This window comes from Palaemon carinicauda, chromosome 11 (assembly GCF_036898095.1).
Source record: "Palaemon carinicauda isolate YSFRI2023 chromosome 11, ASM3689809v2, whole genome shotgun sequence".
Taxonomy (NCBI): Eukaryota; Metazoa; Arthropoda; class Malacostraca; order Decapoda; family Palaemonidae; genus Palaemon; species Palaemon carinicauda.
The window spans coordinates 122,605,596-122,622,700 of record NC_090735.1 but is presented as its reverse complement, the minus strand read 5'-3'; the positions used below and the strand labels follow the sequence as shown (position 1 = coordinate 122,622,700).

The window sequence follows — 17,105 nt, the reverse complement described above, 5'->3', positions numbered from 1 at the left end:
CTGCATTTGCAATCTCTAGGGACCCATTGTGTTCTTGATGTCCATCTGTCATTTTCATGAGGGCATATTTGCAAAGAAATCATTATCTTTGTATAATGGCAGTGCATCTCCACAAACGAAATTTTAAAATAAATCTTAAAACATAAAAGCAAGAAATTTCAAGATATTTTACGCAAAATATGAAAATAATACAGATATCTGGATAAATAATGAAATTTCAAAACTCCTGTTTCAGTTTCAGAGACTTTGTGCTTGAGGAAAATTTTTGATTTTCAATAATCCCGCATTATCTGTTTCAATTCCCATTTACAACAACAAAGTTGGCTAGTGGGTGGCAAGACATTATAATAAACTGCCAACTGAAATGAAGGACCTAAAGGGAGCAATTGAATTTAAGAAGAAACTATAGACATTCCTTTTCACAAGATCATATGATTTGGAAAATGCTACAATCAAAGAATTGTATAAGTTATAATGAAAATGTTTCGTTAGATGATTGATATGGACCCGCCCGAGAAGTAGTTCACTCGACTTCAGTGGAGGGTTAGATTTAAACCCCAAAAAAAGTAACAGGTAAGAAATGACCAAGCAAATGACTGTACCTATACACTTAATTTGACTGAGATTCTATTGCTTGAAGGAAAAATATCCTTCACACCATTTCTTGATATGCCCATGTATAAAATCAACCCAAATAATTAAAACATTGAATCATCAACCACGAAATGAATTACACAAGGTAGGTTGGGTTTTTCTTCCTCTTCAGATAAGATTATGTTCTTATCTTTTATCTCGACACTGCACACCAGTGTATCGCATTCCTTTTGAAACAAAGGCGAACATAAATGCAGATGATGTCATATATCCTTCCGTAAACTGGTTCACGTTAGTATATGTTACATTAATGTATGATGTATTGAAAAAAAAACGAGGAATAACAAGTACATACATTATACATATATTCCCACAAGATTTCTTAGCTTGTCAATCCATCTTCTTCTCTTCCTTTCCCTGCTTCTTTTGCAATCTGTTACTCATCTTGTCCATCTATTGTCTGCCATTGTCATTATATGTCCTGCCTATGTCCATTTATTTTTCTTAATGTTAGAATATCCTCTATTATAGCTTGCTCTTGTATCCATGTTGCTCTTTTTCTGTCTTTCAATGTTATTCCCACAATTTTTCTTTCCATAGCTCTATGAGCTGTAACTACCTTATGATCTGAGGCTTCGGTAAGGCTCCAAGTTTCTTGTGCTTAAGTTAATACTGGTAGGACCATCTGATTCAATACTTTTCTTTTAAGAGAACGTGGCTTTTTACATTTCATAATCTCGTTTTGTTTACCAAAAGCTTCCCATCCTATGCCTTTTTTTTTCTTTTAGTTTTGGGCACATGTCTTGGGGAAAACTTACTGTCAGTCTTAAGTACGTATATTCATTAATAATTCTTTAGAAGTTTGTCCATAACCCTTATTTTTTGTCTGCATTTCATTGAACATATCTTAGTTTTACTCATCGATAATTCATTCATATATATATATATATATATATATATATATATATATATATATATATATATATATATATATATATATATATATATATATATATATATATATATATATATATATATATATATATATATATATATATATATATAACGAGTAAGCTACTTACATTTTCTTGAAATAAAGGTTTGTTCAAACATCAGAATTGATAAAACTTCACTCAAAGAAAAATAACTCATTTCTTAGCCCCCAAAAATAATGGAATAAAGTTAACCCAATTATTAATGTTTTAATTTGAAGGTGATTATGGCTAGAAAAAAAATAGGAATGTAAAATATACTATTGAGAGAACTGAACTCGTAAAATTCACATAAGCATTTATTTCAAGAAGAAAAATGGCAAATTGATGATGTAGACAAATAAAAGCTGAAAGTAAATGCGTATTATTAGGAACTGTTCTCTTAGTAAACTTCAAAAATACGAACACCGTTTTACTATTAGAAGTTATTTTGTATATTTATTTGAAAATTATTAATTATAAAATTATTTATTGAATTACATTAAAACTAAATCTAATTTAAAATAGAATAAATTAAATTGATATAAGTGTACGATTCATTTTCAAACCGTAATGACAAATCCTGCCATAGTCCCCGTCAGGCGTCAGCCCTCGTCGAAAGTCTCGGTTTAAGTGATTTCGTGGAAGCCTTAAAAATGCCTCTCGAAGAGAAGCCTAGCATAGAAGAGCAGTTGGCTGTGTACAGATCCCGTAGAAAGAAAGAGGCAGAGAGAAAAGGTTGGAGAAATCCAATCTCTAATTGGTTTGCGTGGATCATGAGCCTCGGGTCGAGTCGCTCATGTTCGGAATCCTCAACGGCAGATTTTAGCTCGACGGAAAGCAAATCAGAATTATCTGAAGATGGAAAACTCGAGCAACACAGCACGGGAAGAGAAAGGGTAAATAATATTTCACCTTCTGAACTGCTGTGGTTTTGTTGGTAGGTTGACACGAGGATTAGGCTAGCATGAACGTAAAGAGGTTAAGGTGAATTTGTAAAATTATAGAACACCCTAATGAACGATTTGTAGTAAATGAGACAATTAATGCATTTTATGGTGCTTTGAACGTTTAAGGGGGTGTATGTATGATAGCGGCCACTTGGATGTCCAAATTGGAATATGGCATTTTATGGTGGGTCGCAGGGGGCGTTACCCCCCCCCCATTAGATATATAGGTAAGGACATGGCTTGTAGGTTAGGTTAGGGGGGGAAAGTTTAGGTTAGTTGATATCCATTTTTAATCAACGCATGAGGAACTGGCCGCTGATGTACAAAGGCTCCTGAGACTTATTTATTGTATTTTATGGTGCTTTGAACCTTTACGGTGATGATTTCTGAATAGCTACGCCTTTGCACAAGGTATCGTCATCAATTACGTTTGAAGCACACTGAAATATACAGTGTACCAGTTTAGTTCCATGATATTTTGTTTAACTTATAAACTTTGTTGTTTCCGCCAGTTATCATCATAAATAATCAGCAGTCGTTAATAAAAAAAGTTACCATGATCAAAAGCGAGTAATAATAATGAAACGCTTAAACACTGGAGCTTTTGTTTCCCAGGACTTCCGCACGTATAGAAAACAGGATTTTCCATCCCATCATCTATGGAGTCATTTGTAGCATTGTTTACATTATTACAAATACCTCCTTACTTGATACCGCTAGTGATTTATTGGCTTTTTGCTCTGCCATAGCTCACTTTGCTCGTGAATAAACATTATCTGGAGCCTTTGTATATCAGCAGCAAGTTCCTCCCGTGTGCATTAAAAATGGACATTAACTAACCTAAACTTTCCCCCCAACCTAACCTTTAAACCATGTCATTACCTACTTACCTAACAGGGGGGCTAACGCCCCCTTGCAACCCCCCCCTTACACTGCCGTATTCAAAGTTAGCCGCAATCAAACATACAGGTGGCCGCTATCATACATACACCCTCATTACCTCATTGCCCCTGTGTTCTGGGAAGTGGAACACTGCTTTTCTACGTGCTTTAGCCCCGTGGGATAGTATTTCGTTGTTAGTTATCAATTCTATAAACTTAAAAAGGGTGAATAAACACTTAACAAAAGGTTTAGTCGTAGCTTTGCATTCCAGCCTCTGTTAGAAAATGAACTTGGCTTTCATTTCCCATTACCCTACTAAATATATCAAACACACGTTTGTACCCTAACCTTTCTCAATTAACATGATAAATAAAATAACTGTAATTATATTGTATACTCCAATACTGAAAACAAACAGCAAAGAGGTTTAGAATATAAAACGTTGGGCCCTTTATTCTGTTTGAACAAGTACCTTAAGACAGTGGGTTTCTGAACTACCATGGGGCTGGAGGGCATTGGAGGCTCCTGTGGCCTGTGCTGGAATGACAAAATTAACAAAGAGAGAATTTTTTTATCAAAATCCGTAGTATATGGGATTCAAATATTGCAAAGATCGTTCAGTTACGTAAGTTCCAATGTCTTGACTAATATTGCACTGTTCTACAATGAAACCATTGAATTTATATAGTACAGTAGATACAACATATAGACGTATATACTGCTTTCTTGAACTAACAACATCGACCAAGTGTATATATTCCAAGGGGTTTTGCATTTCGAAAAAATTCCCACCTCTATTTCTATGAAAAATTAAATGTTTTTTTCAGAGAAAGGGAACCCACTTCATTACTAACCTAGTAGTAAGGGAGACATATTCTGGCCATCCTATTTTTTTCACAACCTGTAGTTCTTCCTACACGGATACAGGTCTTTGTCTATTAATGAGAGTATGCTTTGAACTGAATCTATGTTGTTAAAATCTATAACAAAGTGTTGGTAGTTACTGGTGGGTGGCGATTGAGGTCCTCCCCTGTTAACACACTGAGTAGCCCCTCTGTTTCCAGCCACTGGAAAGTACAAACATATTCCCAGCACTGTCAACTGTCTGTTTTAATCTTTGTTGTTTTTGTTTTTGATAATTATTGGCAGTTCTTTATGTACGAGGGATATTAACGAGTATGATCACTTCAGTCGGCCCCGCCAGTGCCTTGATCGGGTAAAAGGATCCTCACAATTGCCATGTAAGAAACTTTGAGCTCTCACAACTCTCATACAGACTAAGCATACGTAGTGTTGGGTGGCTGAACTGATATCGTTAATAGCTGCTACTGTTCCTTCCTCTTCATCTGTTGGAGAGCTCCAACAACCAAATCTTGTGATGTGTCGCCTGTGTAGAAATCACCAAAGCAGAGGACAACCGTTCATTTTGACTTTCCGAAGTCTGTCTCATACAGACTATGCATACGTAGTGTCGGGAGGGAGTGTTGGATGGCTGAACTCATATTGTTAATAGCTGCTACTGCTCCTTCCTCTTCATCTGTTGGAGAGCTCCAGAGACAACAACCAAATCTTGCGATGTGTCGCCCGTGTAGAATTCACCTAAGCAGAGGACAACCGTTCATTTTGACTTTCTGAAGTCTGTCTGGTTCCTCAGAATGGGTTTGTTGGGGGAAGAGTGCTTTACCAAAGCCTGACCCCAAGGAAGGCGTTGAGGTACGAAGTACAAGGGTTCACGCCCCTGCTACTGCTTCCAGTGCCAAGTTGGACGTAGAGCTTTGCTCTCGTCCTTCTCTTGCCAGAGATGTTTTCCCTATGCTTCCCTGACGCTTCTATGCACACAAACTTGTAGATGTCCTTGATCTTCATGAACTGCGCTGAGAATTCTGATATTGCTTCCTTCTTGTTTCTCAAATGAACACAAACCAGCATACTCGTAGAGGAGACAGTACGTATTAGGAAAATCTCTACTTAGCCCAGCCCAGTGACACACATACTCTGGACTGATCTCTTCCTGCGTACATGTGGGGGGGATGGTACATACTGGGAACATATCTACTCAATTGGTTGACCCTAGTACATATCTGGAGCTTACATTTCCCATTCCAAGAGAATCCGTTTCGGTATATGGGGTATGTATTCACCATACTTAGAATCTGAGTAACAGGAATAGTGAATGGCTTAGTTTTCTCAAACTTCTGCACACATTTTTGGATTTGCTTGGCACGGTTAAGCCATTTTCAAGTTTTGTAGATAAGTGAAGAAAACTCAAACATTCCATAGCTGAATTTGATCCAACATGTGAAGTTATAAGCAATAACTGTAATGCAGAAGCCTTCTAATTAGTAAAGATATATCTTTGTAGCATAGTGGACTAGAACAACCTTGGTTGAAGTATATGTGCATTGATTCAAATTCGCTCAGTGAAGGTGAGAGCTTCTTGCATTTACCCACAGATCTTAGGAAACCGTAGTGCTGACAATCGACAAAAAATAAGTGTGTGGACTTTGTGAATGTTCCGAGGTCTGTGTGACTCAAATACATGATGGAAACAGAACACATTGTTGAATTATTGGATTCTACCAACCAAAAGGAGGGCTATGGTGGGTTTTATCTCAATATGCATCCTTGTATCGTGTGGTAGCAGGGATGGTTACACAAGTATATTAGCAGTCCACACAGGTCTAAGCATAAATGTGTCGAGTAATTTGTGGGTATACCCTCTCAAGTAAAAGGCCGTGAAGGTGCTCTGCCTTTTCCAGATTCCTGCCTTCAATAATTGGCTCACTGACAGGTTTCTCTTGAAGGCAAGTGAGGCCAATATCCCTGACTTTGTGAACCCTGGTCCTAATAGCTGCCTCAACTATCTTGTCAATCAAAGCGTATGCTCTACGAGACAGAAAGACATTGTGTTCCTTGACAACTTCTCTTTTTTTACCATTGCTAACAAAGTCTCTGACACTCAGGCCTGAGATGTCGGATCCTTTTCAGATAGCACCACAGCCCTCATGGAACACAAGAGCATCTCGTCTCGATCACCACCCAACTCTATCCCAAAGAGAGATGGAAAAGTACTCAAACCTTGGGTCATACATTGCTTGGTTTTTTTGTTTTGGCTTTGAAGTCTTATATAAAACTGTAGACCTCCTTTCACCCCTTGGCGAGGATTACGAAATAAGAAAGACTGTGCAAACTACCAACTCTTTTCATCAGTGCTAAAGCTAGCAGAAAGACAGTCTCAAGTCAGATCCCTATCTGACGACCTTCTCAATGGCACGAATGGGGTAAGTGTAAGAGCTTTGAGGACTAGGGTCATTTCCCATTCCAGGGGTGGGAGATCCTGGTGTGGGCAAGATTTCTTAAAGCTCCTCACGAATATAGACAACTCCCAGGAAGTAGAGAGGTCGATGCCTTTCAGTCGTTAGACCATACTGTACTCAAGGCGGAGAGGTAGTCTTTGACGGCTGCAACTGAGAGACGCTTCTCTCAACAAAGGAAGACGAGGAAGTTTGCGATCTATGCTAAAGTTTCTCTGAATGGAAAAATATCCCTTTTATGACACCAGTAGTTGAAGAGGACTCGCTTAATCTGGTAGACAACTGTAAAGGACTGCCAGAGGTATGCAGACTTCTCCTGTTCAGTGCTTTGCAAAAAACCACTCGGAGAATATGCTGGATAGCCTCTATATGTGAAGAGCCAAGGGCTCCATGGCCTGATGGTACCTCTGCAAGCCATTGAGCTGATTGGCCGATGGTAGATTCTAAATCTCTAAAATGCATCCGTTTCAGACAGAGGAAATTAAGGTGGTAACCGAGGAGTGGAGGAAGGGCAGTCAGGACTGACAGCTGCATCAGGCGGTGTCCTTTCGGCAGCCACAGTCTGCCTCCACTTCCGGCCATGCAAAATTTTCACCTCTTGCTAGCCTTGGTGCATAGACCTGCACTTAGAAATGACCCTCACCCCACCCCTTCTATCCTAAGATGGGGAACAAACCAGCAGCCCTTTCAAAGCAGACAGGGTCAAGGGTGCAGCCAACATGCAGTAAAGGTGAGGCCAACAACCCCACTATGGAGGATGCCTCCTCCTGTTCATCAGTTCTCCCCTCCTCTAATTCGACCACCAGCGCCGTCACCGTCCCGTTACCAGGGATCAGTGAAGTATTTAGCCTTTGGGCAGAAGTTTAGGCCATGCTAGAGAAGGGTTCTCTCTAGGAGGTTGACGACAGCTCCCCAGGCTTTTTCAGTTGACTCTTTCTTGTAGAGAAGGCATCTGGAGGCCGGAGACCATTCATAAACCTTTCAGCCCTGAACGAATTTGTTTTACAAACATTGTTCAAGATGGAGACCGCAGCCACAGTTAGGCAGGTGATCAGGCCCAGTCCATCCCTCTTCCAGGAAGTGCCTCTATTTTGTCATGGTGAACAGAGTGTACTAGTTCAAAATTCTTGTTTCGGTCTCTCGACAGCACAGCAAGTCTTCACCAGAGTCTTTACTCGAGTATCAACGTGAGTACACGTCAGGAGCATTCGCCTCTTATGTTATCTAGATGACTGGTTGATCCTGGCAGACTCGGAGGAAGACTTTGCTTTCATGGAGAAAGACTTCGAGAGAAGTTAATTCTGATGCCCAAACAGTGACTTGTCTACCTGGGAATGGAGATCAACATGGGGTTCGGGAAAGCCTTTCCATCTTAGTACAGAGTAGCACGCTTACGAGAGAAGGCACTCCCGTTCGTCAACCCCATCTGTACACTCAACAGTCAGAAGTTACTGGGACATCTAGTCTCCCTGGAACCTCGTATTCCAAACGGTCATCTTCATCTGCGGTCATTTCAATCGACCCCCCTTTATCATTGATCCTGATCGGGGAAGAATCCAGACACGATCTGGAATAGTGGCTGAACAAGACAAACTTTCTAAAGGGCTCTCCATTTCTGATGCCTCCACCTGACCTTCTTTAGTTCACGGACATGTCAAAGGAAGTTTGGGAGCATACCTTCAACATCTGGCATCAGGTCAATGGTGTGACCAAGGTCGTCATTGCCATATCAATATGTTGGAGTTTCGAGCAGCTCTTCTCGCACTCCAACACTTTTGCCCTCTTTTGACCGGTCACTCGTTTATGTTGATGAGCGACAACACCACCGTAGTGGCATATGTAAACAAGCAAGAAGGTACCATTTGTCTGCAGCTCAGCTAGCTAACAGTAGAGATCCATGAGTGGGCAGTGCTCAATTCGATCACTTTAACACCCAGCTTTATTCTATGCGGAAGGTGGATGTAATTTGTGTCTCAGAATGGTCTTTGCTTTTCAGATAGCAAGCAATATCCTGACTTTGTAAGATTCACCGACAGTCAGCTTGTTTACAACCTTGCTAAACTGGAAACTCCTGGTATACTGCTCACTGGTGTCAGGACTGGAAGGAGTGTTCGAGAACGTGTTCCAGCACCCCTGGGACGACCTCAACGTATTTTCCTTTTCGTTGTTCTGCCTGATAAGGAGTCTCCTAAATCGAGTTCGATCTACTCCCAACCTCAATATGGCTACTATAATAAGGCTGAAATGGACCCAAGTGGAATGGTACCCAGATCTTCCACTTCTGATAAAGACTAAGAAATTGCTGCCTTGTCCAGACCTGTTGTGCCAACCACACTGCTAGATATTCCACAGCACGGTAGAATAATTTTGGCTTTATGCATGGAGTTTATCCAGCATCTCCTCTCGGAGAAAGGCTTTTTGTGCAAAGTTATGCGAGATATGTCTGGAAGTTTTCAACCTCCGTGTATCGAGCCAAGTGGGCCATCTTGTGTTTTTGGTGTCGTGGAAGGGGTGTTTTTTCTCATGGAGCCTTTATCCCATTAATAGCCAAATTCTTACATTATCTCCGAAAAGGAAATTTTTGCTCAGTATCAGCGGTGAAAGGCTATCGGTCAGCCTTGAGCCTTGTCTTTAGGCTGAAAGAAATAGAACTCTCCTTGCTCAGACAGAGCTTTGAACAGGCCTGCTCTCTGTTAAAGGTGAAACCTTCCTCTCAAAATGGTTTTCTTGCTTGTTTTAGTTTCCGCTAAGCGGGTTAGCGAGCTGCATGGGCTCTCCTTTAACATCTCTTACTGGGAGGTGGAAGCAGGTCTCTTTCTCCTTCGTCTCTTGAGTTTGTTGCCTAAACCAAGAATCCATCGGTTCCTGTTTCCAGGTTTTCATCTTTTCAGATTGCGTGCCTGAGAGAGGTAACAGACGATCATGATCAGTTGTATTGTGTCCTGTGAGGATGCTGAGGTGCTACTTTATCCGTACTAATGCAATTGAATCCTACTTGCAACACCCCTTCGTAAGCACTGGGGGAGAGTCATGAAGATGATGACCAAAAATATAATCTCCTCTTGGCCAAGGGTCAGGGGCTGTACCCTTTCATTACCCTCGCCTTCCACCTCAGGTAGAGTTCGAGTTAGAGCACACGATGTCAGGGGAGTTAGTACGACCCTGATTTTTAGAAAGAATCTCTCTTTGGTGCAGGTACTACAGACAGGCGTGTGGAAATGTCATATTACGTTTACTGCTCATTATTTTCGGGATCGACTCACGGATCTCTTAGACACCTTTTCCCTAGGGCCTGTAGTAGCTGCACAGTAGGTGGCTTTCACAGGACCACTAGCATTGGATTGAGGATGGAGGTTACGTGTTAATCAGGAATGAAATTGAAGAATGATTGCCCATTTCTTTTTATTTCAATCTTCTCTCTTGGGGCACAGCATCAGAAACCCTGTCAGCTGGAATTGATTCGACTGCAGGTAGGTAAACTCCACTCAGCCTGCAGATGTTCTATTATGTTCAGTAATATAGAATCATCATTCCCCATGCTCTTTACAAAGGGGTGTGTGTAGTAACCAGACAAACTCATTACTGTAGTATACTGTTCATATTCCATATGGTGGGAACTATGCAAACCCATTAGTCACATGGTTGAAACCAGGCAAATCTATTGATATACATACCGTATTGTTGCAACACAGACTTTCCTATTCTTAATCATACCCATCTTACCCTTTTTCTTACATTGTCACGCCACTGGGGCACAAGGTGTAAGGAACCTTAACTCTCACCACTTGTAGGGTCTGAGTTTGGGAATCCCAGGATAAGTTTTCAGCCAGTTGGAACATTGACTTCCTCCCCCCTAAGGATAATTTATATTTTTTGTAACTATACAAGATTTAGTCCTTTACTCATACTTTCCTGCCATCACCAACCCTATACAAAGTCACAGCTGCAATGAAAGTGGCTACTCGGTGAACAAGCAGGGGTGTGCGGGGCTTTCCCCGCTCCAGGGCGGTAACTACTGGATACTTGTTTACACTTCATAATAAAATTTTAGCTGCAGTGTATTCCAGCTTCGCTGTTATCTCTCCTATGTAAAGGAGTCAGGTTTATATATTTGGGAAAAATACAAATCATCTCAAAATGTATCATTTTTAAAAGTAATTTGTATTTCCTTAACTATACAAACCTGGTTCCTGCAAGTTACATTTGAAGTTCTAAGTGAAGGTCAAAGTGGCTTCTCAGGGAGCCAGCCAGGGGTGGATCTTTCCTGATTAGTCACCTATAACTACCAACACCTCGTTATAAAATTTAGCAGTTGAGTTTCCACTTATGCTGAAATCATACTACCCTATTAAAACTCAGGTTTGTATCATCATCATCATTGACATCTACGCCTATTGATGCAAAGGCCCTTGGTTAGATTTTGCCAGTCGTCTCTATCATGAGCTTTTAACCCTTTTACCCCCAAAGGACGTACTGGTACGTTTCACAAAACTCATCCCTTTACCCCCATGGACGTACCAGTACGTCCTTGCAAAATAATGCTATAAATTTTTTTTTTTTCATATTTTTGATAATTTTTTGAGAAAATTCAGGCATTTTCCAAGAGAATGAGACCAACCTGATCTCTCTATGACAAAAATTAGGGCTGTTAGAGCAACTTAAAAAAAATATACTGCAAAATGTGCTGGGGAAAAAATAACCCCTTGGGGGTTAAGGGTTGGAAATTTCCAAATAGCCTGGGGGTAAAAGGGTTAACTCAATGCTTCTCCATTCATCATCATCTACTTCATGCTTCATAGTCCTCAGCCATGTAGGTGTAGGTCTTCCAACTCTTCTAGTGTCTTGTGGAGCCCATTTAAGAACTAATCTCTTTTGGGGAGTGCAAAAAGCATGCCTAAACCATTTCAATCTAGAATCTACCCCTCACCATGATCTCACCCACATATGCTCTCGAATAATCTCTTAATAGTTTCATTTCTAATCCTGTCCTGCCATTTAACTCCCAATATTCTTCTGATGGCTTTGTTTTCAAATCTACAAAATCTGTTGGATATTGTTTGTCATACCATGCCTCACGTCCATACTGTAACACAGATCTCGCTAAACTGATATATAGCCTAGCCTGATTTTTATATGTAATTTCAGGCGATTTGATTACTAGGGTTATTTAGTCAGGAAAAAATACAAGTTTTTTAAAATCTGTGTTATTTTTACAGAATTTAAGAAGAAGAACAGGAGGATTATCTAAGGACTCGTCTTCTAGTTTTAGTGGAAGCGACTCTCCAGATCTTGCACATACGTCCATATTAGATACATATACAAGAGTAGACTGGATGATTTTAGGACTTAAATTTGTCATGTGGCTACTACTATGCAAGATCTTCATTGTTCTCGAGTTTGGAGCAGTATTTTTCATCTTCAGTGCATTTGTGTTTATATGGTATGTATACCTTATATTTTACTTGTCAGATCACCTGTGGAATGAAATAACTTTGATAGCCTTTCTGTCGCAGTTTTTTTAATTTGAACATTAACCCTTTTACCCCCAAAGGACGTACTGGCACGTTTCACAAAACTCATCCCTTTACCCCCATGGACGTACCGGTACGTCCTTGCAAAAAACTGCTATTTAAATTTTTTTTTCATATTTTTGATAATTTTTTGAGAAACTTCAGGCATTTTCCAAGAGAATGAGACCAACCTGACCTCTCTATGACCAAAATTAAGGCTGTTAGAGCAATTTGAAAAAAAATATACTGCAAAATGTGCTTGAAAAAAAATAACCCTTGGGGGTTAAGGGTTGGAAATTTCCAAATAGCCTGGGGGTAAAAGGGTTAAGCAGCTATTAGCGTCTTTGCTATGATATCCAGTATACTCAGGATCATGTACAAGGATGTGATAACATTGACCATTGTAAATGGGGATAATTTGGATGAATTAACCTTGAATGTTTTCAGTCAATGCAATGTAGTGTTCAATTTTTAGCATCATTATTGATCTTATCATGGAATGGTGCCAGAATGCTAGATCTTTTATGATGCCTGGTACAGTGTTCTACTATATGTTTTGTAAATAGATGCTCTTAGCAGCCACAGTTTTTCTCAAGAATGGTGATTAACATTTAAACCATAGTTCCAAGTCTTTATCTTTTTTACCCGCTCTCTTAACTTTTTCAAGAAATCACAGCTCAAAATTTTACATAATACATTACTGTATAAAGTTGAACCTTGAACCAGCCCAACAAGAATCTAGAAAGGTAATAAGAATGATAAAAATAGCGATAGTGATGCCCCCCAAAATTGTGGTTTGTGTAATTTATTATAAGCATTGAAGGTTTGTTGCAATGCTTCTTTGCCAAGCCTTCATTGGTCTTTTTGCTTGGCTGAAATTTTTATCTTTGAAAAAAAGAAATCTTTAATGACAAAAGTAATTAACAACTTCCAAAATACTTTTGCAATCAGTATTTGAACTTTGTGAGATTATTCTTAATAGTCGTTTTGCAGCGACCACATTTTTATTATGCAGAAGTGTCTTGATATCTTTCTTTCTAGTATACTGAAATACTTTCAAGGCAGTGTTATAGATATCAGTTTTGAAAGATAATGCAATGAAGTCTAAAATTCCCACATTCCTGTTATATTCAATGTTGGATATTTGTTTTATTAAATGTTGTCTATTTAGTCTAATTTTGTGTTTGTTTTGCAAGTACTGTACAGTATTGTATTCATATTTTTTTCTTAGCTTTATTTTCTGAGAGTTTTGTTACTGTACAGCATACAGAATTTACCTTATCAATTAAATGTTTTTGTGCATAGATCCAGAAGATTACCGGTACTGCTTGCCCACATTATGAATACATTTACTTATACAGTTATTCAATTAATTCTATGAACTACCCCTGATGTTCATATTTCTTTGTCCTCGAAGCTGACTCAATATTGTCGTTCCCAAAAAACAAAGAATTTTCGGTTTTCTTTTAAAAGGTCATGCCTCTTACCACCAAGGTGACATCTGGTGGTTAATGTCAACCTAAATCATTCTCCTCTGTCGCGTGATCATTTACAGTCTTTACATCCAGAAGTTCCAATTAGTTTCAGAAACCATAGTTGTATTTAAGAAGGGTCAGGTTGAATCCCAGGTCCACGATGCACCAAATTGGTTGCCAGTCTTGTTCTTTCATTGTCTTCGCCTCCCTGGACTCCACGAGAAAAGGAACCCACTGTCAAAGCGATTAGCTATCATAAGAGCAGTCAGGAAGTTTTCTCCAGAGGTTGGGGATGACCTCCAAGGGTCGGGAGTGTGCGACAGTCCTCTGTTTGCCTTTAGAAGGATGATTGGCTTCACCCAAGAAGCTCTAGTGGAATTGAATTCGACCATCACAATACAGGAACTTGGAAAGTTCCCTTCAGGATGCAGGTGTCAGCAAAGAAATTGGACATTGTTCCACACTTGTTCCACATTGGGAGTTAGGAGAATTCTTCAGACATGGGAGGCAGGTTGATAGGTACCAGATGTCATTTGAGTGGACAAGAGGCATTGCTTAGGGAAGGAACTAGGAAATTTTTATTTTTTTGTGGTAATGTCGATATTAAGTCTGCTCCGGGGATAAAACATTTTGAAGATCAAGTGAGTATAGAAATAACAAAAATTATTAGCAAAATTAAGTCCTTGAAGAGTGTGTTTCAAGAACATAGGGACATCTTAGCTTATAGAATGCTTTAGGCGTATGGGTTTGCAAATGAGTTGAATAATCTGATATGTAAGAAAGATCCGAGGATATAGCCTGGATTTGAACATTCCAGATTTTTTTGCAGCCACCATGAAGTCCATATAATTTCTTAGTTTAGCTGACCTCTACTTTATTTTTGATTCAGTTTAAGATATTTTTCAGCAAAATGCATAATTTCTAGGAAGGTGGCCTTTCAAAAACCCATCACAATAACGTATTTTTAAATATTTAACTTAGCCGGTGAATATATAGCTGCAACTCTGTTGCTCAACAGACAAACTGTACAGAAAAAACTCGCCAGCGATCGCTATACAAGTTGCGGGTGTGCCCAAGAGAGCCATCTGTCGACCAGATACCAAGCTCAATGTAAACAAAGACTCAATTTTCTCTCTGTCGACGTGTCGACAAGACGTACTTTACTCGCTGTTGCTAAACTGGAGTTTTTCACATCATATTGGTGAAGTACTATATTCTGGTTTTGAGCTTTCGCAATGCAGGTGTTTTATCTTCATCTTAAATCTTGAACTCGTTTTGGATAGATTTAATTATGGTGACAAAGAGAGTATGGACTTTCTTTCACTTTTAAATACCCTTAGACGGAAGTGTGTTTAGGCTTTTAGTAATTATCTTATCACATTATTTATAGATTTTCCTCTATATATTTTATATCTCTCCGCCTTTATTAGGCCTTTTCGATTAACTTTCCATTTATTATAAACATATAAAAATAAATTTTAATGTTTTGTTTATATGCGACCTTTCCTGAGAGTAGGCGATCCTAACTTGGAAACCGAAGTTAATCAACGTTGAGCCCTTTATATCGTAATTAGCTTTTAAAGAGCTAAGGATTTAAAACTTTTTAAATGTAATATTTTATGAATGAATTTCTTTGATAGTCTTCGTACTGTTTTCAAAGATGAACTAACGTTTAGTTTATTTATGCTACGCAGTTGTTGACGTTCAGGACGTTCAACATGCGCTCTATCGTTACGATAGAGAGAGAGTGTATCACGGTTTCACTTTGCAGTAAGAGTAAATCGATTCTGACGTTTTGTTCATTCTTTCTAAGCTTAAATGTTTTAAATTCTATTTTAAAGGAACTTTTTATTTGAAAAACCTTTCAGTTTTTTCCTTTAGTCAAATAACATGTTTTTTTTGACGAAATGTAATTGGGCTCTTCTCTTAGGTGCGAAATCAAGAGAGAAAGAGAGAGAGAGATAGAGACGGAGGGAGAGAGAGGAGAGAAAACGTTCCGTTCAAGCGGGTAACGTTGTTCTCGAGTTACTCTCGTCCCTAGTCTCTGTACGGGGAGGAAGGATAAAACGTTTTTAGTTTTTTATTCTCGTCCCCAGGCTATGTGCGGTGAGAGATTGCAAACGTAGTTTATATGAACTAGCGTTTAGTCTCTTTCCCAGCCACTGAATTTTTTATCTTAAAATATGTTTTCTGTTTTTTATTGGTATTAATGAGCTTGCATTATACGACTGATTTCGCAATTACTACCTTTTAATGAAGGGTAGAATTGCGTGTTTCAGGTAGAAATCAGTAAAAGTTTCGATTTCAGTGAAATAAGTGCAAAACAGAAAATCGAAGTGATAAAGTGATATGCGCAAAGTGTTACAGTGTTGCGTCCGAGGGTTCGTCTGTTCGTGCCTGTCGTTCACCTAGTCCGGGACCTCTTGCAAGCTCCCAAACAGGGGAGAAGTAATGTCGAACGACTTATGGGTTCGAGAGGCTTTGATCAACGAACAGACGTTTCCCTCTATGGTATCGGGTGTATCTTACCAAGATCTCCCCTACCATAAGACGAGAGAGACGTTTTTTCTCCTCGTCATCCGAAGGCTTTTCGCATAAGAAACCTGTCACAAGGTTTCGAAGCCCTTAAGCGAAAGTCAGTCCTTTCAGGACAGGTCCAGCGTCCTGGCTACAGCCATTAGGACAGCTCTGACCCTATGCAGTCATCGGATAACTGCTCGCCGCCTAACAAAAGCGTAACACAGACTCCGAGAGTCTTTTTTGGTTGGCAAAGTGTTGCGGTCACAGACGTTACCCTTGTCTCTTACCACAACCATTTCCGTTGATCCTTAATGGGTTGTACGGCAAGACGTGCAGAATATGCTTGCCTCCCTTATGGAAGACTATTCTGCCGATTAGTCCGTTGAGTCTAGCCGTTTATCTCATCGATATCCTGGCTTTCAGCCAACCTAACGTTCCTTTGTGCTTCCTGTTGACGTTGGCGTAGCTAAGTCACGTCAGTCAGGTTGTTTAAAACCACACTCGATGCGGTCTCGTGTGGATTTTCAGCCGCATTTGGACGTTAGGCCACTTGCTGATGCTCCTGTTGACGTTCAAGACGTTCGCTAACAATCGTAGTTGACTTGTTTTGACGCTGTGCGTCAACTTCCGCATTCTAGAGTTGTTTTGACTGCTCAGTCTAGGCAGTCAAAGCAGTCTCGAGTGGACGCTGTGCGTCCTCACGCACCTGTTGTGGTTGACAGTTCAGTTGTTGACAGTTCACAGACTGTCAAGCAGTTACATGACGTTGCGTCCTGGTCCGCTACTAATGCACCAGTCAGTGTGGACTCTGCTTGTAAAGCATTGCCACCACGGTAGGTCTCTCCCTTGCTTGAGACTCAGCTTTTATCGAACAAGGTTCCTGTAGATG

General features: G+C 39.7%; 1 protein-coding gene across 2 annotated transcripts in view; it reads left to right on the top strand.

Moving 5' to 3' along the window:
• Positions 1–2,140: 2,140 nt before the first annotated feature.
• Saysd1 (SAYSVFN motif domain containing 1) overlaps positions 2,141–17,105 on the top strand; it is a 39,619-nt gene continuing 24,654 nt past the window's right edge. The window contains exons 1-2 of one of the 2 annotated variants that reach the window (XM_068383310.1): positions 2,141–2,464; positions 11,928–12,151. In XM_068383310.1, the coding sequence (XP_068239411.1) occupies positions 2,222–2,464; positions 11,928–12,151 (467 nt within the window). In that variant the 5' untranslated portion in view covers positions 2,141–2,221. The remainder of the gene's footprint in view (positions 2,465–11,927; positions 12,152–17,105) is intronic. The other variant, XM_068383311.1, reaches the window with a different exon arrangement.